This window comes from Anguilla rostrata, chromosome 13 (genome assembly GCF_018555375.3).
Source record: "Anguilla rostrata isolate EN2019 chromosome 13, ASM1855537v3, whole genome shotgun sequence".
NCBI classification, from domain to species: domain Eukaryota; kingdom Metazoa; phylum Chordata; class Actinopteri; order Anguilliformes; family Anguillidae; genus Anguilla; species Anguilla rostrata.
This window is the reverse complement of record NC_057945.1, coordinates 34,890,088-34,912,773: the sequence shown is the minus strand read 5'-3', so window position 1 is coordinate 34,912,773 and position 22,686 is coordinate 34,890,088. Positions and strand designations below refer to the sequence as shown.

The 22,686-nt window shown below is 51.0% G+C and overlaps 1 protein-coding gene across 9 annotated transcripts in view; it reads right to left on the bottom strand.

Annotated features, from left to right (window-relative positions):
- The window catches only part of LOC135237528 (pleckstrin homology domain-containing family G member 5-like), an 82,233-nt gene that overhangs the window by 40,955 nt on the left and 18,592 nt on the right, over window positions 1-22,686 (bottom strand). For 7 of the 9 annotated variants that reach the window (XM_064304730.1, XM_064304724.1, XM_064304725.1 and 4 more), the window contains exon 2: window positions 21,351-21,427. In XM_064304730.1, the coding sequence (XP_064160800.1) occupies window positions 21,351-21,427 (77 nt within the window). Of the gene's footprint in view, window positions 1-3,893; window positions 4,223-6,733; window positions 6,943-21,350; window positions 21,428-22,686 lie in introns of those variants that run through there. The other 2 variants (XM_064304727.1, XM_064304726.1) reach the window with 2 other exon arrangements.

Below are 22,686 nucleotides of genomic sequence, written 5' to 3'. Positions count from 1 at the left end.
TAGCGCGCTGAAGATTGCCTGTTCCCGAAACGTCTCTGCTCATCGTGCTTCACACAAATTCACGTAATAAATTATTAGTTCACAAAGTATTCCAGAGAGCGCAGTCCATTTTTTTTTCCTTCTCTACCATTACATATTTTGCAGGAGGAGTTAGCACGCAGTTATATTAGAAAACGTGCCAAACGCCTTGTTTTCTACACCTACACATGGTTGCCCAACACTATGTGGACACATGACAGTTTCGCGCTTCCTGGGTTCTGGGAAGCGTGCAGAGGTGTGACATCACTGGGACTCTCCAGCTGAAGAGGCTGTGTGCGATCCATCACAAGCAGGAGATAAGAGGCGTCATTAGGTCATCAGACAGACCTCAGGGAGACTAGGGGGGGTGGGGGGGGGGGGGTGGGCGCTGTCCGTAACCGACATAACGTCACGCACATAAACACACTCCACCCTCCCCCCTCCCCCACTCCATTTACCATAAACATGCACCTTTTCCCGTAACACATTCCTCCAGCCTGTTTCCTCGCTCTATGGTCATGGGCTGCTTCAGACCTGTTCCTCCCCTGCCCATGCCTTGACACAGCCTGGATACTCCAGATCTATCACCCAGTTCCTCTAAACTGCACTATACTGAACTAAAAAAAATTACTTGCTCATGCAATTAAAGTAATTGTTACTCATTCTTCAAATGTATGAATCAACAGCAAAACCCTGTCTTCATACTCATTTGATAAAGAAAGATAGGAAAAGAAAAATGAAAATCTGGAAACTCCAAAAAATGAATGCGACTCAGTGGCTTTGAATCACTTCAGGTGATAAATTCACTGCAGCAGCGTTGCCAACTGGCTGTCAATTTTTTACATTACATTACATTACAGGCATTTGGCAGACGCTCTTATCCAGAGCGACGTACAACAAAGTGTATAACCATAACCAGGAACAAGTATGACGAAACCCCTAGAGAGAAGTACCGGTCCAAGTGCAGGGAACAACCGCATAGTTCAACTTGGACCCTGAAGGTTAAACTGATTAACACTAACAACGAGAACGGCAACAACGCAGTCTATGGAAAAAATACAAGCAGTAGTTAAGACAGTTAATGCACCTAAGTCACCTGTAGTGTAGACTAATTTCATTGTCCAATCTTCACTGTCCAACCAGCACTGTTCAGCAAAAAAACTAAAAAAGCAACACACTTCACACTTCAGTTTGACAAGTCAGATTTAGTGATTGATGAACTTCCCAAAACTATGCTTGCGCAGGGGAGGGCACTCAGCCAGAATCAATTCGTGCCTTTGAATGTAAGTCAAAAATTAAGGACAAAACAGTCTACGGCCTTTGTGTTCTTATTTGCCAGTCAGGTGCAATAGGTCAGTGATGAGCCATTATTTGTTTTTTCTTAGGTGTACCATAAGCACTGCTGGGACTGAGGAAATGCTGACACCTGCTCTGCTTCATCAGCTGCTTTCAACCAACTACAGGCTGGAGGGCCGCACAGAGCACAAAAACACTGCAGTGTCTTAGGTTAAGGGATGTAATGTCTTAAGTTAAAGAATATAATGTCTAAAGTTAAGGGATGTAATATCTTAAGTTGAAGGATGTAATGTCTTAAGTTAAAGGATGTAATCTCTAAAGTCAGGGATCTCAAACTCCTGGGGGGATTGCAGTGTTTGTGGGTTTTGGATGAGTCCCTCCACTTAAATGCCTAATTGAAGTCACTGATTGGCTAAAGACCCTGCACACCTTGTTTCCAAGGCATAAACTGGCTGCTGATCGAAAGGAAAAAACCACAAAACCCAGCAGACACTGCGGCCCTCCAGGAATGGTGTTCAAGACCCCCGTCTTAAGTGATCATGCCAAAACAAAAATAAAAAAATAAGAAAAGAAAATGGAGAGAATTAGCCTGCTGAGATGATGAAAGGTGGACTGCAGGAACTGCATGAGTCCAGAACCAGGAACGCCGAATCCCCCCCAAGCACGAGACCGAGAGGAAATGAGAAGAGGTGGGGAGAAATGTCGCGGAGAACAGGAGCGGTCTTTGTTTGAACGAGCCGGACTGGCGATGGCACACGCAGCCAATTCAAAGCTCCCCGGAGGAATCGGGAAGGGGCGAGCTAAGGGGTGGGGAGATCAAAGAAAAAGGGGCCTTTTTTCCGGGGGGGGGCGGACAGCAGTGTGGACCATCGGGGAGCACCACTGAGCTTTGCTCTCCAGCCTTCAGTGTGTACGCTGGGCTAGCGATCTGAGCGGGAATGTTTTCTTAATCCCGCACCAGCCCACTCCTGCAAACGTTCACCCCACTCCCGCCAATGTTTAGCCCCTGCTCCCGCCAAGTAACCAACCCAGCAAAGGTTACACAATGTTAAAGCGAGCTTTCCATACGAATAAATAATCAGCCGTTTCGCTGGTTTAAAACAACAAAGCTAGTCGGCTTTCGAATATTTTGAAATAATTAAAATTAAACGCACACGCCAGAAATAGCAATCGGCGTAAGGAATGAGAACAATTACCGCAATTACGGGAAATGAATTCTGGGAGCTTTCTTCAAAGAAAATAAACGATGCCGTGTTCCCTGCTGTGTATGAATGCTTTAGTGCTTTAGGTGCCTTAAATTCACCATGCTAACGCTAACCGGCACTCCGCCATGTTGCTAGCAATCAGCTCAGCATTGACCGCCATCATTCACTGCCCCCAGCTGTTAGCCGATGCTGAATGAGGGGCATGCAGGCACAGGCAAGTACTGCAGCAGCAAGATTCAGTTATACCAGTGTACATTTACGTTAACCATCAGGTCCAAGTGAACTATGCGTGTCTGCACTTGACGTACTCTCTCTAGGTTTCGTCATACTTGTTCTGTTGTTATACACTTGTTACTGCTCTGGATAAGATCTGCCAATGCCTGAATGTAATGTATGATACAGATCTGATGGGCAATGTGCATCAAATGTCATGTTTTCAGGTATTATTATTATTACTGACAGAAAGTCTAAGCGTTTTATGTTATAAAAAAAAAAAAAATTTTAACTGTAGTGCTGTAACTTTTATTTGACCACCCACTCCTGGTGAAATTTGCCCCCCGTTTTGTAAGCGACTTGATACTGCGGGATCCCCGTGGGCATAAACGGCTCTACTCCAGCGCTGAATACAAAATGAAGACCCTGGCTTCATACCTTACGTAACCCAAGGCTGGCTTCCATTAAGCGAGCGGCTCTTCCATATGAACGCAAAAAAATAGCTAAAAACAGAATCCCAGTCTAGGCAGCTCTTACGACAGTGAGGCCAAGGCCAGCTTCCAATATCCCATAATGCACCAGTCTCACACTCCCTTCCTCACTCTAGTGCGCTCTCTCTCTCTCTCTCTCTCTCAAACACGTACAAACACACATACAAACAGATGCGACTATAGCTGGAACATTACATTACATTTATTTGGCAGATGCTTTTTATCCAAAGCGGCGTACAATAAGTGCACACCGAAGGTCACTGGAACACTGGACCATATGCCCAAGAGCCTACACAGTTATGAGCCCTTATAACCTCTTATGTCGACTCTGCCAGCAGGATGCTGCTCACCTGGTCCTCAACCCGCCTAAATTCACCCCCGCCATCCCACTTCAGAACACCCATTCACTGGCTTCCAATGGATACCCACATTCAAAATAAAATCTCTCACACCATATTAGGAGCTTGCAAATGGCTCTGCCCATTCAGACAATCATTCCACTGCGCACACACACACACACACACACACACACACACACACACACACACACACACACACACATACACACACACACACACACACACACACAGACTCACACACACACACACAACACACACACACACACACCCACACACACACACACACACACACACACTCTCTCTGTCCAAACCTCTCTGATCAGCATCCTCTCGCCCGCTGATTGTCCCGTCTCTTCAGGATGTCCCATCTCTGGGTCCCACAAACTTCCCCAATCCGTCAAGGAGGCAAATTCACTGTCTGCTGTCCTCCAAATGTCAAAAAAGCCAACTTCTCAGACTATACTTTGATGCTCCCTTTTAAAATAATAATAATAATAATAACAATAATAACAATAATAATAATAATAATAATAATAATAATAATAATAATAATAAACGTTGCTTCGGCTAAAAGAGACTTCTAAATTACTAGTGAAATCAATGACTGATTCTTTTTCTGCTCTGGGTTGGTTACACAGACGTGACTGTGCTGCCGTCGCCTGCCTCTCTGACCGTCTCTCTGACTGTCTCTCAGGCATCGTGTGCAGGTTGGCTCTTGTGTGGGAGGGAGCGGAGTGTCGCAACAGCAGCGCGTCAGGAGCTCCGTCATCCGGAGAACGGCGGCAAATTTCCCCAGAATGCACAATCACGGGGAGGCCATGCCAACGCCTGGGGGAGGCAGGGCGAGCAGCGAACTGATCGGGGATTGCAGCGGCTCAAACTCGATTTCACGGAAAAGGACGTAAGGAGAGGAAAGTCTACTCTGGGTGAGAGTGTGGGGCGACATTAGCTCAGGAGGTAAGAGCGGTTGTCTGGCAGTCGGAGGGTTGCCGGTTCGAATCCCCGCCCTGGGCGTGTCGAAGTGTCCCTGAGCAAGACACTGAACCCCTGACTGCTCTGGTGAATGAGAGGCATCAATTGTAAAGCGCTTTGGATAAAAGCGCTATATAAATGCAGTCCATTTACCATTTACCAAGAGGGTCGGGTAAATGCACAGAGTGCACAGAATGCATATCTGCAGGGTCAAACGGAGACTGCAGTTGTGTGGCCTCTGTAAACTGCCACCCTCTCGTGCCTATACAACGAGGCTTTTTCCTTTTTACCGTTCGCGTTTCTATTTGTACAAATCGATAAATTAAAAAGGTGGTCTAAGAGGCAGAGCAATTTAAAACATGCCGAGACTTGTTTCTGAAGAGGGGTAACAAGCTTCCTCGGACAACAAGCATCATGAACAGGGTCTTCCATCCAAGTGCATTGTGGGACACCAAACGCACCGTCAATGACACGGGCGAGGATGAGGACGGAGGAGAGGAAGCGGCAGGTAGGAGGAAGAGTTTTTTCTCCGCCGCTGGCGTTCAGCCCTGGCACCTCTCGTTTCCCAGGTAAAAAGGTAGGGCCCACCCGCCTGCCCGCCCGCCCGCCGGCCCGCCGTGCTCCGACATGTCACTCAGCCGACTGCGCGCACGTACTGTACAGGGCAGCGTCGCGCTCACGGCCCGCTCGCTTACAGCTGCAGCTGCGAAGACAGAAACGGAGCAAAACAGGAAGCGGCTTTTCCGCGCGGCGAATCCCTTCCCGACCGCAGGACGCGGTGGAAAATGAGCGCGGAGAAGAAAGGTCGTCGCGTGCCATAGAGGTCACGGGCTCGTAACCGAGCGGGCCACCGAAGCCTTGGAAAGGCAAGGCATTAACAACCCAATCCGCACCGGCGAACGCCCAGCCACACGAACAGATGAGCGCTTCAGACTCAGCCAATCAGCTGCTCAAACGGGACGAGCGCTTCAGGCTCAGCCAATCAGCCGCACGAACGGACGAGCGCTTCAGGCTCAGCCAATCAGCCACACAAACGGGACGAGCGCTTCAGGCTCAGCCAATCAGCCACACAAGCGGGACGAGCGCTTCAGGCTCAGCCAATCAGCCGCTCAAACGGACGAGCGCTTCAGGCTCAGCCAATCAGCCGCACGGTCAGGCTTTATATTCTTGTGATACCAGGGGACGGGGGCTGTTCTTTAACATCCAGATATACAACTTTGGCGGAAGGTTGCTCCACTTTCCCACTTGAAAACGAATCATCAGAAAAGCGGAGTACTGACATGGCGGGGATGCTGATGTGCAGACAGGAGAAACAGATGTGAGTCCCGCAAACTGCCTCTGGCTGAGACGACAAGGACAGAATATGGGGGAGGGAGGCTGCCAGTTCTGAAGATTCCCCTGCATCATGACAACCCCCCCTCACCCCCCCCCCTTCCCAAAGGAATACAGAGTGACAATAATAACAGTGATTTGTGGACACATTCCCATGTGCGATCACTTAGAGCGCTGCTTCCTGTCCTAGAGCGCCCTCTCGTCCCAAGCCCCGCCCACTGCCCACGCGTACCTCCAACATGTGCTTTCGGCCCAAAAAAAGCTGCCGCGTGTTTATGCAACTTCTGGGAAATGCAGGGGTGACACTCCCTTTGAACAACAGAGCCCCCCCCCCCCGCAGCCTCCCCGTCCCACAAGCACGCCACAGATGGGACGCTGACTACTGTAAATAAACTCAAGGGAAGTGACTCCGACAAAGCCGGAGAGGCCTCCTTACTGTAAGAGCGTCACCACGGCAACGGCAGACTACTACTCGGTCGCTCTGTCTCAGAGGAAAACAGAGAGAGAGAAAAAGAGAGAGAGCGGGGAGGTAGAGAGAGAAAGAGAGAGCGTGAGGGGGGAGAGAGTGAAAGAAAGCAAGAGACATAGATAGAGAGAGAGAGACAGACAGAGGCAGAGAGGAAGAGAGAGAGAGCAAGAGAGTGAGCGAGAGAGACAGCAAGAGAGATAGAGTGAGATCGAGTGAGCGAGAGAGAAAGAGTAAGAGAGTGAGCGAGAGAGAAAGAGTAGGAGAGAGAGCAGGAGAGAGACAGGGGGAGGGAGAGAGAGAGAGAGAGAGAGAGAGAGAGAAAGGGGAGTAAGGGCTGCCCCAGAGCAGGGGTAATGTGATATGGCAGAGCTCACTAACCTGCTGCAGGAGCACAGAGAGGTGTGCGCGCGGGCGTTCCCCAATCCCGGTCAGAGCGACAGCATCGCCGGGCGCGTGGCCCCTGTCAACACCGAGCGAGGAGGGAGAGCGTCCCGGGACAGCCAGCGTCGCAAAATCACCGGAGCACACCGAGAGCTCAGCCCCAAAAAACACCCGCGCCGTGCTTTTCCTTCCGGTCCCTCCTGGCCCCGGGGAGCCGGGGGCGGGGGCAAGAGTGAGGGCGAGAGCGAGAGCGCGAAACGTTTCCCCTGCTGCGGGAGCAGGTAGCGTGCAGCGGACAGCTCGGGAGGCGAGGTTAGAGTAACCCCAGCGAGCGAGCGAGAGAGAGAGAGAGAGAGAGAGAGAGAGAGAGAGAGAGAGAGGCTCTGTTTACCATGACCCGCCCCCCTTCCTCTCCACACACACACACACACACACACACACACACGCGCACACACACACACACGTGGCTGAAGGAACACCTAGCTCACTGCCCAGCAGCCTCTGTGTGACTCACTGCTGGGGGAGAGGAGAAACTAAATCAGAGCTTATGCATGCTTTCTCTCACTGTCTTTCCCTTCTTTTGATCTCTCTCTCTCTCTCTGTCTGTGTCTGTCTGTCTCTCTATCTCTCTCTCTCTCTCTCTCTGTCCGTCTCTCACTTTCTGCCACATGCCCCATTCCCCCTTTTCTTTTTCATTTACATTAACTCAATACAAAGTTACGCAAAGCATGGTGCAAACGACCAAAACGAGAGGGAGAGAGAGAGAGAGAGAGAGTGAGAGAGGGAGAGAGACAGAGAGAGAGAGAGGGAGAGAAAAATGCATCCAGTTGGCATGTTCTTGAATCATGTCTGGGACAACCAAGTGCTTTGAAATTGGTGGGAAAAAATTAATAAAGAAAAGCATAATTTCTATAATATATGCTTTTTGGGACGGACTCCGAGAAATGCACCCCCTTCAAAAGGAAAAAGCAGGGAAGTGCAGGTTACTGTGTGAGTCCAAAGGGGAATGGGAAATGGCGAGGACAACGAGGGCAACAGACAGAGCTTCTCCATTCACTGCAGAAAAACGATCCAATGCAAGTGTGACCTGGGCTTATTCCAAAAACTTAATGAGGGCAAACATGAACTTGGCTGACTCCAAAAACGAACCGAAGCACACATGAAACTGGCCTATTCTTAAAATTAATCTAAAAAAATTTTTGCAGGGTCAACAAACTATGGTGTGCCTTTTAAAACCATCAAGACACACTTAAACCACCTGTGTGCCAAGCCAAATTACAGAGCGACTGCACTTTCTCTGGATCAACTTTTATTATTTTTTATTTTTTTTTAGTAAATCTGGCGCCCAGAGCAGGGCCTGCATACAGTATATCCAGTTCCCTGCCCTAATTTCGATGGCCCAATTATGTGCGACCGCAGCCGTGCTCCTCCGCCAACCTCCACGGCCAACTCGGGACAGCAGACATCCCCACCCGCGGTGCCCCTCCGAAAACACCTGGCGAGACTACAGCTCATACTGTGGACTGCAGTCGCGCTCTCACAGACGGGAGTCAGAGGAAGACCGGCCCTCTGAAGCCTTAATGGACACAGATTTTTAATGAACTAGAATGTGGCCTCTTACTGACTACTAAACAATTACGAAGTGAACACTGATTGGACAAGGACTGATTTTTAAAAGTGGCAGACAAAGACTATTCATGTCAAAGACATCGATTCACGTTCTTCCTCCTCCTCCTCCTCCTCCTCATTAGGGGGGAATTAACTCTTCCCTGGTTGGGATACTTCAAGTAAGCCAGGTCTGAAAATATTCCAGGAGGGATTACAGACACCCACAGATAGAGAGAAAGAGAGAGAGAGAGAGAGAGAGAGAGAGAGGGAAGGACCAAGGGCACAGGCCACTGTGGGGGAGAGGGGCGGGATTTCCTTCTTTGAAAAAAAAAAAAAAAAGAGAACCAAATCTTTGAAGACTGGACATGATTTACCGTTTGTTTACAACAATTCAGGGCTCCTTCCAAAGTCTACACTGATTAAAGGGCTTACAACATACATTATGGGCAAAATTTAAATCACGTTTTTTTTTTTCTAGACTTACTGAAGTACATGTAAATAATTCCTTTCCAGGAGAGTCATTTCCCAAGAAATGGAGCTGTAAAGTAGTGCAAATAAAATGTCCTGCCCCTTTGCCTGAAATGGCTTACAGCAGCAGCGGCGGTGCTGTGTTCCGCCTGTCAATCAAGCAAACGGTTCACAGCAGCCGTCCGCCATGATGACTCTTTCTAATTAAGGCCCAATCTGAATCCAACTTGCTTTTCAGTGCAGTGTTGCCAGTGAATAAACGTACTTCCACTCCGCTAGCCAGAAGAGCAAAGCAAACTAAAAAAAAAAAAAACTGTTTTCTTGATTGGAAAACAGGACTGCTACTGAAACTCTATTTCAGGCAACGGTAAGAACGGGTGTCAAACTCCATTCCTGGATGGCCGCAGTATCTGCTGATTTTTGGAGCATTTCAGCAGGAGCTATTCATTTAAGTCATTGATTGGCTAAAGAGTACACACACACACACACACACACACACACACCTTGTTTTCAAGGCCTTAATTGGCTGCTGACTGAACAGAAGCCACAAATACTAGCAGACACCGCAGCCCTTCCAGGACTGGAGACTGTGACCTAGAACCCCCACTTACGTGAAACAACACTAATCTTTCAGAAGGGATCAGTTCAGCCTTTTCCACACACGCTGATCTGGGCGAAGATATGGACGCAGAAGGCTGATCCCGGACCAGTCGATTCAGGCAGGAAGCGCTCGGAAGACATGTATGTGCAATCGCGGAATTCCCCCCCACCACCACCACCCCCCCCCCCACCCCTGCCTCAGTGGCTCTGGAATGGGATAACGTCAGAAGGGAAACACTAGAGAGCGACTGACAGGACATGCACTTAGAAAAAAACAAAACAAAACAAGACAAACAGGAAAGGGGCATCCGCGAAAAGAGGGTGTTTTTAATGGAAATATCCTTCAGGGTACAAAGCCGTGGAAATTCACGACTGTCGCCTTCCAGTGAACATTGCATTATGCTGCATTGCGCTGTATTACACATTGTGCAACTCGATTATTTTCCCTTAATCGATGTTGAAAAGATGTTTCTTTTCTTTTTTTTTTTACCCACCTCAAACGGTCACTTACTGAACAGAACGCTCACATGTTGAATGGCAATGATTTGAAGGTCTTTCATCATTTATAAATGTTTAAAGAGAGATTAGTGCAGCACTTTCTTCCTGTTATAAGGTCTTGCTTTTAGTTTTAAGGCAGAAGTGATTGCCCCTTTATTGAGAATAGTGTCAGATGCTGCGGCCCTCCAGGACTGGAGTTAAACCAGCAGACGCTGCGGCCCTCCAGGACCGGAGTTAAACCAGCAGACGCTGCGGCCCCTCCAGGACTGGAGTTAAACCAGCAGAATCTGCGGCCCTCCAGGACTGGAGTTAAACCAGCAGACGCTGCGGCCCTCCAGGACTGGAGTTAAATCTGCAGATGCTGCGGCCCTCCAGGACTGGAGTTAAACCTGCAGACACTGCGGCCCTCCAGGACTGGAGTTAAACCTGCAGACGCTGCAGCCCTCCAGGACTGGAGTTAAATCAGCAGACGCTGCGGCCCTCCAGGACTGGAGTTAAACCTGCAGACGCTGTGGCCCTCCAGGACCGGAGTTAAACCAGCAGACGCTGCGGCCCTCCAGGACTGGAGTTAAACCAGCAGACGCTGCGGCCCTCCAGGACTGGAGTTAAACCAGCAGACGCTGCGGCCCTCCAGGACTGGAGTTAAACCAGCAGACGCTGCGGCCCCTCCAGGACTGGAGTTAAACCAGCAGGCACTGCAGCCCCTCCAGGACTGGAGTTAAACCCGCAGACGCTGCGGCCCTCCAGGACTGGAGTCAAACCAGCAGACACTGCGGCCCTCCAGGACTGGAGTCAAACCAGCAGACGCTGCGGCCCTCCAGGACTGGAGTTAAACCAGCAGACGCTGCGGCCCCTCCAGGACTGGAGTTAAACCTGCAGACGCTGCGGCCCTCCAGGACTGGAGTTAAACCAGCAGACGCTGCGGCCCTCCAGGACTGGAGTTAAACCAGCAGACGCTGCGGCCCTCCAGGACTGGAGTTAAACCAGCAGACGCTGCGGCCCTCCAGGACTGGAGTTAAACCAGCAGACGCTGCGGCCCTCCAGGACTGGAGTTAAACCTGCAGACGCTGCGGCCCTCCAGGCCTGGAGTTAAACCAGCAGACGCTGCGGCCCTCCAGGACTGGAGTTGAACCTGCAGACGCTGTGGCCCTCCAGGACTGGAGTTAAACCAGCAGACGCTGCGGCCCTCCTGGACTGGAGTTAAACCCGTAGACGCTGCGGCCCTCCAGGACTGGAGTTAAACCTACAGAGGCTGCGGCCCTCCAAGACTGGAGTTAAACCTACAGAGGCTGCGGCCCTCCAAGACCGGAGTTAAACCAGCAGACGCTGCGGCCCCTCCAGGACTGGAGTTAAACCTGCAGACACTGTGGCCCCTCCAGGACCGGAGTTAAACCAGCAGACGCTGCGGCCCTCCAGGACTGGTGCGTGACACCTGTGGTCTGAAGTCTTGGGCCCGGCGCCAGATGACTGCTGAGAAAGGGCTGGTTTACTGGAAGCCCTCAGCCTGTGGTTAAACAGCACGGCACCTGCAATCAGGGACGCGATCGCGAACTAACGCCGCTGGGTAGATGTGGCGAGAGACGGCGCCTTCTCCTTTCCCGACTTATTTCCCCTGGAAGTCAAAAAGCCAGCGAGATCGAATCCAAAAACCCCAAAAATGTGACCGGAGCCTCTGACACACGCACCTTTCATTCCCGCCCCTCTGTGAGCCAAAAATAAAAACGGCTTTTTGTCCCCGAACAGAGACGGGAATAAGCTAGATACGCATGTCTTGCATTCATACAGCACTGAGAATTATATTAAAAAAATAAAAATAAATAAAATGAAAAAAAAAGCGAAAAGCACGCTTTTTCAACTGACGCTGGAAAAAAAAATGTGTTCGACATACACAAGACCCGCAGACGCACACACAGAACACAGGTTTTGTGTGGGTGTGTGCGTGTGTGTGTGTGCGTGTGTGCGCGAGCGTTCCCAAAAGTGACACGAATTCAGCGCAAACAAGGTTATCCGTGAGTTATCGATGAGTGATATCGTCTGAACAGTCATAACAGACGACCGCCGCATTCGCCATCCCTGGCTTTCCTGAGAAAAGGATAAAAAATTTTTGGGCGGGGCCCAGTTCACCGGAGTCTGGGCTGGCCTGCAGGAACCTGTCAGCTGTCGAGTCAGCCGACTCACGGACACCTGGAGGACACACCTGCGTCTGCACACACACACACTCTGCACACACACAAACACACACACACACTCTGCACAGACACACACACACACACACACACACACACTCTGCACAGACACACACTCTGCACAGACACACACATTCTGCACACACACACACACTCTGCACACACACACACACTCTGCACACACACACACACACTCTGCACACACACACACACTCTGCACAGACACTGTGCTGAGCTCGGCTAACACACGCCCCAGTAGCCGGCTGATCTGTCCGTGCTCAGTACCTTGCAGCGGCTTCTGCCGATTGCAGTCCCACACACACTGCCACACTACCAGCTACCCGTTCTCACGCTCACAGCTATCCGTCCTCACGCTCACACTCACGCTACCAGCTACCCGTCCTCACGCTCACGCTCACACTACCAGCTACCCGTCCTCACGCTCACACTACCAGCTACCCGTCCTCACGCTCACGCTCACGCTACCAGCTACCCGTCCTCACGCTCACGCTCACGCTACCAGCTACCCGTCCTCACGCTCACGCTCACGCTACCAGCTACCCGTCCTCACGCTCACACTACCAGCTACCCGTCCTCACGCTCACACTACCAGCTACCCGTCCTCACGCTCACGCTCACACTACCAGCTACCCGTCCTCACGCTCACGCTCACGCTACCAGCTACCCGTCCTCACGCTCACGCTCACACGACCAGCTACCCGTCCTCACACTACCAGCTACCCGTCCTCACACTCACGCTCACGCTACCAGCTACCCGTCCTCACGCTCACGCTCACACGACCAGCTACCCGTCCTCACACTACCAGCTACCCGTCCTCACGCTCACGCTCACGCTACCAGCTACCCGTCCTCACGCTCACGCTCACACTACCAGCTACCCGTCCTCACGCTCACGCTCACACTACCAGCTACCCGTCCTCACGCTCACGCTCACACTACCAGCTACCCGTCCTCACGCTCACGCTCACACTACCAGCTACCCGTCCTCACGCTCACGCTACCAGCTACCCGTCCTCACGCTCACGCTCACACTACCAGCTACCCGTCCTCACGCTCACGCTACCAGCTACCCATCCTCACGCTCACGCTCACACTACCAGCTACCCATCCTCACGCTCACGCTACAGCTACCCGTCCTCACGCTCACGCTACCAGCTACCCATCCTCACGCTCACGCTACCAGCTACCCGTCCTCACGCTCACGCTCACGCTACCAGCTACCCGTCCTCACGCTCACGCTACCAGCTACCCGTCCTCACGCTCACACTACCAGCTACCCGTCCTCACGCTCACGCTACCAGCTACCCGTCCTCACGCTCACACTACCAGCTACCCGTCCTCACGCTCACGCTACCAGCTACCCGTCCTCACGCTCACGCTACCAGCTACCCGTCCTCACGCTCACAGCTACCCGTCCTCACGCTCACGCTCACACTACCAGCTACCCGTCCTCACGCTCACAGCTGCCCGTCCTCACGCTCACACTACCAGCTGCCCGTCCTCACGCTCACGCTACCAGCTACCCGTCCTCACGCTCACGCTACCAGCTACCCATCCTCACGCTCACACTACCAGCTACCCGTCCTCACGCTCACGCTACCAGCTACCCGTCCTCACGCTCACACTACCAGCTACCCGTCCTCACGCTCACGCTACCAGCTACCCGTCCTCACGCTCACGCTCACGCTACCAGCTACCCGTCCTCACGCTCACGCTACCAGCTACCCGTCCTCACGCTCACGCTCACGCTACCAGCTGCCTGTCCTCACGCTCACGCTCACGCTACCAGCTACCCGTCCTCACGCTCACACTCACGCTACCAGCTACCCGTCCTCACGCTCACACTCACGCTACCAGCTACCCGTCCTCACGCTCACGCTCACACTACCAGCTACCCGTCCTCACGCTCACACTACCAGCTACCCGTCCTCACGCTCACGCTCACACTACCAGCTACCCGTCCTCACGCTCACACTACCAGCTGCCCGTCCTCACGCTCACGCTACCAGCTACCCGTCCTCACGCTCACGCTACCAGCTACCCGTCCTCACGCTCACACTCACACTACCAGCTACCCGTCCTCACGCTCACGCTACCAGCTACCCGTCCTCACGCTCACACTACCAGCTACCCGTCCTCACGCTCACGCTACCAGCTACCAGTCCTCACGCTCACGCTACCAGCTGCCTGTCCTCACGCTCACGCTACCAGCTACCCGTCCTCACGCTCACGCTCACGCTCACGCTACCAGCTGCCTGTCCTCACGCTCACGCTACCAGCTACCCGTCCTCACGCTCACGCTCACTCTACCAGCTACCCGTCCTCACGCTCACGCTACCAGGCTTGCAATTATAAGCTCAGTCTTAACCTGCTGTCAAGCTCCAAATTACAATGAGACACTAACACTTAGAATTACCGCACCGCACACAGACAGACAAACAGACACACACACACACTCAGACACACACTGACACTCAGACAGACAGACACACACACACGCACGTGCACACGCGCGCGCACACACACACACACACACACACACGCACAGGAAGCAGCCTGGCTCTTGAACACAAACCAAGTCAACTAGGATCATGTTGGCGAGGCAGCGTCTATAAATCCTGAGATCTTTCAACAGCTGCTGAGCCCAGAACCCTTCAAAAAGGCTCCAGACCAAGCGTTCTTTGTCTTTTTCCTTTTTCTTCAGTCCACCAGTCTATGGTTTGTGGAATTTTGCTTAGGAGCGCAAACCCTTTTCTGATTTTATTTTTATTTTTTTTTTAGAAGGAATGAAATGCCCCCATTTCGCTCACTGTCTGTGATGCAATGACGGGAGCGGAATCGCGGTTTTGTGTGCAGACAGGCGAAGCAAAAAAAAGGCCAAGCAGCGCATCCAAAGCCGCATACTAAACGGCTTATTTAACACAGAGAACGCGATTGGGCCGCTTCCTCTTCCAAACCCGCATTCTAACACGGCCCAGGAGCGGCCTACGAAGACCGTGACATCACCGTCACCTGAAGCAGAACTTCTCAAAGAAATACTGCAATGGTGCAGTTGACCGGCCATCTTGTTGGTCCAGAAATCTTCATTCTTTATTACATTTAGTTGTCGAGTCATGTTAAACTAACATTTTAGAGCCAGATGTTTTTCAGCACTCAGAGTAGTTAGTTTTCATGAAAAAAATGGCGTGAGTGTCCATCAACGCGAGCAGCTGTACACCAGAAATATACACTTGTGAAAACATGTGTTTTTCCTGTCTGCCTATCACTCTCCCACACACACACACGCACACACCTATGTACGCGCAGACGCATGCACACGCGCGCATGCACACGCACACACACACCCACACACACATGCACACACACGCACACACACACGCACGCACATACATGCACACACACACACACACGCACACACAGGCTCTTGAAAACAAACCAAGTCAACTGGATCATGTTGGCGAGACTGCGTCTATAAATCCTGAGATCTTTCAACAGCTGCTGAGCCCAGAACCCTTCAAAAAAGCTCCAGACCAAGCGTTCCTCATTAGCTCAAGAAATTTGTAAAGAAAAAAATGAAAGGAGAGGTGAGAAAAATAAAAACAGTGCTGTCTAAAGAGAGAGAGAGAGAGAGAAAGAGGCAGCACAAATGGCCCAGAGAAAGAGAGAAAGAGAGAGAGAGAGAGAAAGAGGCAGCACAAATGGCCCAGAAGGAGAGAGAGAAAGAGAGAGAGAGAGAGAGAGAGAGAGAAAGAGGCAGAACAAATGGCCCAGGAGGGGAGAAAGAGAGAGAGAGAGAGGGGCAGCAAAAAAAATTAATTTCATAGATAATAAATATTATGTTACTGTCATTTATGCTGTTATTGTTGTTGCTGCTTTTTCTGTTTTTTCTTTTTAATTATATATTCTTACTGTGGTTGACTATTGTTATCACTACGCGTTGGCAATATGTATTTTTAAATATGTCATGCCAATAAAGCATTTGAATTTGAGAGGCAGCACAAACCACTCAGGAGGAGGGAGAGAGAGGGAAAGAAATAAAGAGAGAGAGAGAGAGAGACAGCTGGCTATCAGCTGATACAAGCTTTGACAGGAACCCAAGTGGCCAGCGGAAAACTACCTGCCCAAACACAGAGCAGGACAGGGACAGCAAGAGAGAGGAGAAGAAGAAAAAAAAAAAAAAACTTTCCCTGTGGCTGACAGTGTCATTCTGCAGACAGATTATTCACGGCGTCTGCAGACAGAGGACTACATGTGACCCCTGTGTGTGTGTGTGTGTGTGCAAGCATGCGAGTGTGTGCGTACACCTTTGAGTGCGTGCAGGGATTGAGAGAGTGTGAGAAAGAGAGAAAAAACAGCCCCTATGGCAGTTCAGCCGAAGGAAACCCCTCCCATCCAAACTCCACCGCCCAGTCTACGCGCTGTTTGTATTGGAAGGGGTTGGTTGCCATGGCGCTCCACGCCCATCGGCTCCGTCGGTTCCTGAGCTGCGGGTTGAGGCGTGGCGCTGGGTCTCTCTGTGCCCGAGCCCGCCACAGTCACCCGACAGGCCGATACTGGCCGGGACACTGGGCACAGTCACAGGGCACAGGTCAAAGGTCATCTACCGGTGAGCGGCGGTGGCTGCTGCTGCTGAGCTCTGCACAGTCCGATCCCCACGGCAACCACAGTCACCCGGCAAGCCGATACTGGCCGACACACTCAGCACAGTCTCAGGGTCATGAGGCACAGGTCATCTACCGGTGAGCGGTGGCCACAGCTGCTGCTGCTGTGTCAGCTCCGCACAGTCTGATCCATTACATCACATTACAGGCATTTAGCGGACGCTCTCACCCAGAGCGACTTACACAAATTTTTCCATAGCATTTACATTGCATCCATTTATACAGCTGGATATATACTGAAGCAATGCAGGTTAAGTACCTTGCTGAAGAGTACACCGGCAGTGTCCTACCCAGGAATCAAACCTAGGGCGTTTCGGTTACAAGCCCATTTAATTACCCACTACGATCCCTACGGCACCCACGCACACACAGCTTCCTCCGTCACTTCTGCCGTCTGGTCTGGATGGCACGAGGCTAAAGGGCTGAAGGGCACCAGGGCCAAACCCGTGAGCTCTTTTATGGCCAGAGAGAGCTGCTGCAGCTGCTGCTAATGCTGCAGGGCCATAAACTCAGAGAAAAACACACGGCAGTGCCGTTTGGTGTTCAGTTTTCACCCTAAAGCCACTGGGAAATTCAGACAGACAGGCTGACGTTGTCTACGGTGAAATGTCTAGCAAGCAGTCTTCGAAAAAAAAAAATGGTTTTGCAAACATTCACAAAAACACGAACACAGCCCAGGGAGAACATGACCTGCATGTCAACCGCAGAGAGTTATGTATGTAACTATTATGCTACAATCTGGGGATTTTCCAGTTCAAACGGGCTTTGGCCCTTAACCCTTTGAAGAGTTTTGGAATGTTTTTTTTTTCAAAATTCTAAGTCAGTGTTCTAGAATTCCACTGCTTTCAGTTACCAGTAGCGATAGTTACATCAGCATTAGAATGTTCAGTAAAAAAACATTCCAATCACACATCTGTTATCTTACACTTTAAAGGGTTAAATGTCCCGCGGTTCTGGTTGAGCCATTCACCTGCTGACGGAGTCCTGTCAGCCCAGAGCAGTTGAGTTGCGAGCGGACCGGAGCAGGGAGCGGATAAACTACCCTGGGCCTTTCTCCGACAAAACCTCCCGATCCACGGGTGACGGTCTCAGAACGGAAGCTTTCTGCTCCGTCCCTGCCGCTCTCCTCTCCCTGGAACACCGGCTGTCTGGCAGGCGGAGGGTTGCTGGTTCGATCCCCCGCCCTGGCGCGTCGAAGTGTCCCTGAGCAAGACACCTAACCCCCTAATTGCTCCCAATGAGCTGATTGGTACCTTGCATGGCAGCCTTTCACCATTGGTGTGTGAGTGTGTGTGTGAATGGGTGAATGAGAGGCATCAGTTGTAAAGCGCTTTGGATAAAAGCGCTATATAAATGCAGTCCATTTACCGTTTACCAACACCAGCCCCTGGAGCTGAAGGTGCAGGCGTTTCAGTTCTCGTCACACGGTCAAAAGGAAGACTGATCTCTTGCGGTAAAGTGCACAGACGGCAGCGAGACTGCGGTGGCCGTGCATGTGTTTGTGCTTCGCTCCACTCCAGACAGCGGGCTGTGTCACCGGGAGACGGCACGCCTGCACGCTGGCTGAACCTTTTTTCACCACGCACCGGGGAGACACAGGACATTTTTCACCGATGAGATGGCAGAGAGAGAGAGTGCCAGACCCTGCTGAAGGATAATTTCCTTCAGACAGGTAAAGAATGTGAAGCCCGTGTGCACGGTAGTAGCCAGAGGAACAGCTGGTGCTGTCAGACCATGAAAAAAACAAACAAAAAAAAACTTCCCCAGAATTGTGCTCCAATGTCTCCCCCTGCTGGTGAGCAGTGGGTAGTGCATAGTCATATGGGGCCATGGGTTGAATGACAAAAAGAAGCTCAAAGCGAACCACTCTTTGCTTCACAACACTCAGTTCCCTTAAATGGGGCGATGACCCTTAGGTTCTGTGTTACCCACAATGCATCTGGGCTGCCTGTGTGCGTGGGATTATGCTACAAAGGAAGGTGGGAGAAGCTTGGACTGAGAGGGAGCAGTAAATAACGGATCCCCCCCTCTCCCCCCCTGCAACGAATCCCCACATCTGAGGGACGTCCAAAAAGCAAGGACTGCGCTGATTGCTTTTCAAAGGAAGACAATATAAACACCTGCGTATGTGTGAGTGTGCGGGTGTGTGTGTGTGTGTGTGTGTGTGTGCACGCGAGAATGTATGCGTCTGTGTATGAGAGTGTGTGTGCGTGTGACAGAGTATGTGCATGTGACTGTGTGTGTGTGTGTGCATGTGAGAATGTGTGTGTGTGTGTGTGTGTGTGCGAAAGAGTGTGTGTGCGTGTGAGAGAGTATGTGTGTGTGACTGTGTGCATGTGCGGGTGTGTGTGTGCATGTGAGAATGTGTGTGTGTGTGAGAGAGAGAGTGTGTGTGTGTGTCTGTGTATGAGAGTGTGTGCGTGTGAGAGAGTATGTGTATGTGACTGTGTGCGTGTGCGGGTGTGTGTGTGTGCATGTGTGTGAGTGAGAGAGAAACAGTTCACAATTAAAAGCACCCCCCCACCCCAGCCCTACAACCTCCATCCTGATCTCTTTATGTAATCTCACCCCGTGACCCCGAGAGCACCAGGCTGGATTTGTCAGAGCTCTGCCCCCCCCATACCCCCCACCCCCCCCAAGCACGGGACCCCACAGACCGGATTACTTACAGAGCCCAGCGTCCAGGGTGCACTTAGAGCGCTCTCCTCTCTCTCTCTCTTCCTGACCCGCTAACGTTCCCCATAAACACAGACCCGCTCGTGACTAAATCTGCGCCCTGTACGCTTGGGGATGGGGGGAGAGGGGGGGACCACCGCTGATATAAAAGAGTCAGGCTTTGAGGGGGAGGTTTTAAAGCCTCACCAAGAAAAAAAAAAAAATTGCCACAATGCATTAGAGCCTGCCCCTGGATCTGATCAGGAGGGGGGAGGGGCCAGCTCACCTGTTTCAGCATTTGGCTCCTCCCCCCTCCTGCCAGGATCGTCACACTTCGTCGCCACGGTTTCCATCTAAGGCAGACCTTCTGAACCCCTCTCTCCTGAGGCCCCCCATGCTGGTTTTCCATCTCTGCCCATCTCTTCTTCACTTAAGGTTTTTTTTTTCTTTTTTAAACAAACAAAGTAAAAACGTTTAAGTGCTCTGATGGTGTGGCCCTTTTAACATAACTCGAACCCGGCTCATGCATCACTGAGCAGCGCGTTTTATTTTTGGGTCCGTATTTTCCACCCACGTGTCCACAGCACTATTTCTTAAACTGTATTTATATTGGGACCCAAATTAGAAATACTTTCTAGAAGTGCCTTCCAGAGACCAATCAAACACACATACTAGCATAGCCTAGTGGACTACAGACTCATTCCGGGACCCACCTCATACACTCCTAGTTAAAGATACACTGGTCCACAGCATTCAGCGTACCAGTGCTCAGACTTTCTGCACTTACAAATACAGTGCAAGCGTGTCAGTAAATAAAACAGACATAAATAAAACAGTAAGTCCAACAGACATAATTACCTATAAAAATATCACTATATAAAACGAGGGCACTGATTTCTGATCATGGGGGTGGGGGGGGGGATCGTAATTTTTTGGAACAGAGTCATAGCATATGCTATGCTGGCTGGAGGACTGGGTTTGGGAACAGTCTGAGATTTCGGTCACACGCTGACGAGCACAGTACGTGTTTTGTTGCGATGGAACTGCAGTTTTCCCGGTTTTGGCTTCTTACTGAAATTATTACTGACGGCTGCACACTGGTGTACAGAAATAATACAGAGCCACACAAAGAAATCTGCTAAATAACAGCGTCTGACTCGGTGACCTTTGCATGAATTTAATCTTTTGTTTTTCCCTCCCACCCCCCCCCCCCTCGCCATTCTGAGGCTTGGGGAGAGGCAGAGACCAAGGAGTGGAGTCACAGGAACGATACACCCAAACTAGGAGACAACCCGGGGAGCGTGAGGTGGACCACTCCATCTCCAGCTCATCCACCAGTTCATTTCACAGAACCCACTCCAGCTATTCTCACACTCCTTAAAACCCAGAAAAATCCATGTGCTAAATAAGCATTAACACACGCACATGCACGCACGCACACACCCGCAAACACACACACACACACACACACACACATGCACGCACAGACACACGCACAATGACAGAGCGCGCACGCACACGCACACGTACACACACACACACACACACACACATGCACACAAACAGACACACACACATGCACACACACATGCATGCATACACATGCACATGTACACACACACACGCACACACATGCATGCACACACACAGACACACACACGCACACACATGCATGCATACACACGTACACACACACGCACACGCATACGTACACACACACACACACACACACACATGCATGCATGCATACACACGCACACACACACACACGTGCACAGACACACACACACACACGCACACACACACGATCCCAGCCGGACCCTGCTTTACTCCAGAGCCGACGCGTTGGGCGTCAGCGGAGACGGCCGACGGGCCGCAGACCCCGCCCCCCGTGACCTCTGACCTCTGACCTCTTACCTTGGCGGCGCGGCGGTGGTCGGGGCAGTCCGGGTGCTGGCACAGCGCGCTCTTCTCCTCCTGCGCGAACCTCTCGTCTGAAAAGAGCAGAGGGACAGAAGGGTCACTCTCCCGAAAAGCCGCGCCGACCATCGGACAGATCATTTCCATATCAAAGAAGCCTTCACTGGCGTAACGCAGAGGAGTGCGGCTGAAATGTCACCACAACACAGCCGGTAACAACGGTAACCGTTAGCATCGTACTTTACTTTGCAACACAGCTAGCTGCTCTATACAGATACATCATGCAATCCTCAGCTTCTTAGCATCGGTCCTGGTGAACCATGTTACACGCTGAACCTCAGGACATTGGAGCTGTGGACCAAACAGTGTGTATTTTAGGTGCAGAACTTGTTGTGCTGCTGTGCTGTGCTGTTGGCCATGGGGCTTATTGTCAAGGAAGGGGCGGCAGTGTAGCACAGTGGGTAAGGAGCTGCGCTCATAACTGAAAGGTCACAGGTTCAATTCCTGGGTAGGACACCTTGTCGTTGTACCCTTGAGCAAGGTGCTCAACCTGCATTGCTTCAGTATAGATCCAGCTGTGTAAATGTAAAATGTAAAAGTTGTGTTGAGAGCGTCAGCTAAATGCTTGTAATGTAATGGATGATTAGTCACATTTTTTCTTTCTTTTCTGCTCTCCAGATCTACAACATTCGAGCCAAATATACGTGACTCTGTGGAGACACACCAGGAACACCAGACCAGGGACGAGAGAGGGAAGAACCAAAGTGTCGATGGTGAAAATTCCTGGTCAACACTGCGGTGCATTCCAGCAGAGGAGAGAGAGAAGGGTGAGAAACAAAAATAAACAGATAATAAAAGGGATGGAGGAAAGGGAGGCAATTAGCAGAAAAGAGAGAGGGAGAGGGGGGAGGAGGAGAGAGAGAGAGAGAGAGAGAGAGAGAGAGAGAGAGAGAATGAGAAAGTTCCCATCCTCCTAGGAGAGGAAGGGAGGTGCATGACCCTGGCAGCACAATACCTTTCAGCCTGCCAGTGACATAACTCATTCATTTATTTATTTTAAAAAATTGTTTACACTGTCAAAATAATATTATTACCACTCCAGTTGTAATTGTAGTTGTATTAATTACTGTTCATGCATCGCCTGTACTGTTACATAACTCATTTTTGCATGATTCTTGTTTGCTTTGGCAATATTTACTATGTGTATTTCCTGCCAATAAAGCACATTTAATTGAACTGAGATATATAGAGGGAGAGAGAGAGAGAGAGAGAGGGACAGAGAGAGATGCAGAGAGAGAGAGAGAGAGAGAGAGAGAGAGCTGGAGGGAGGGAA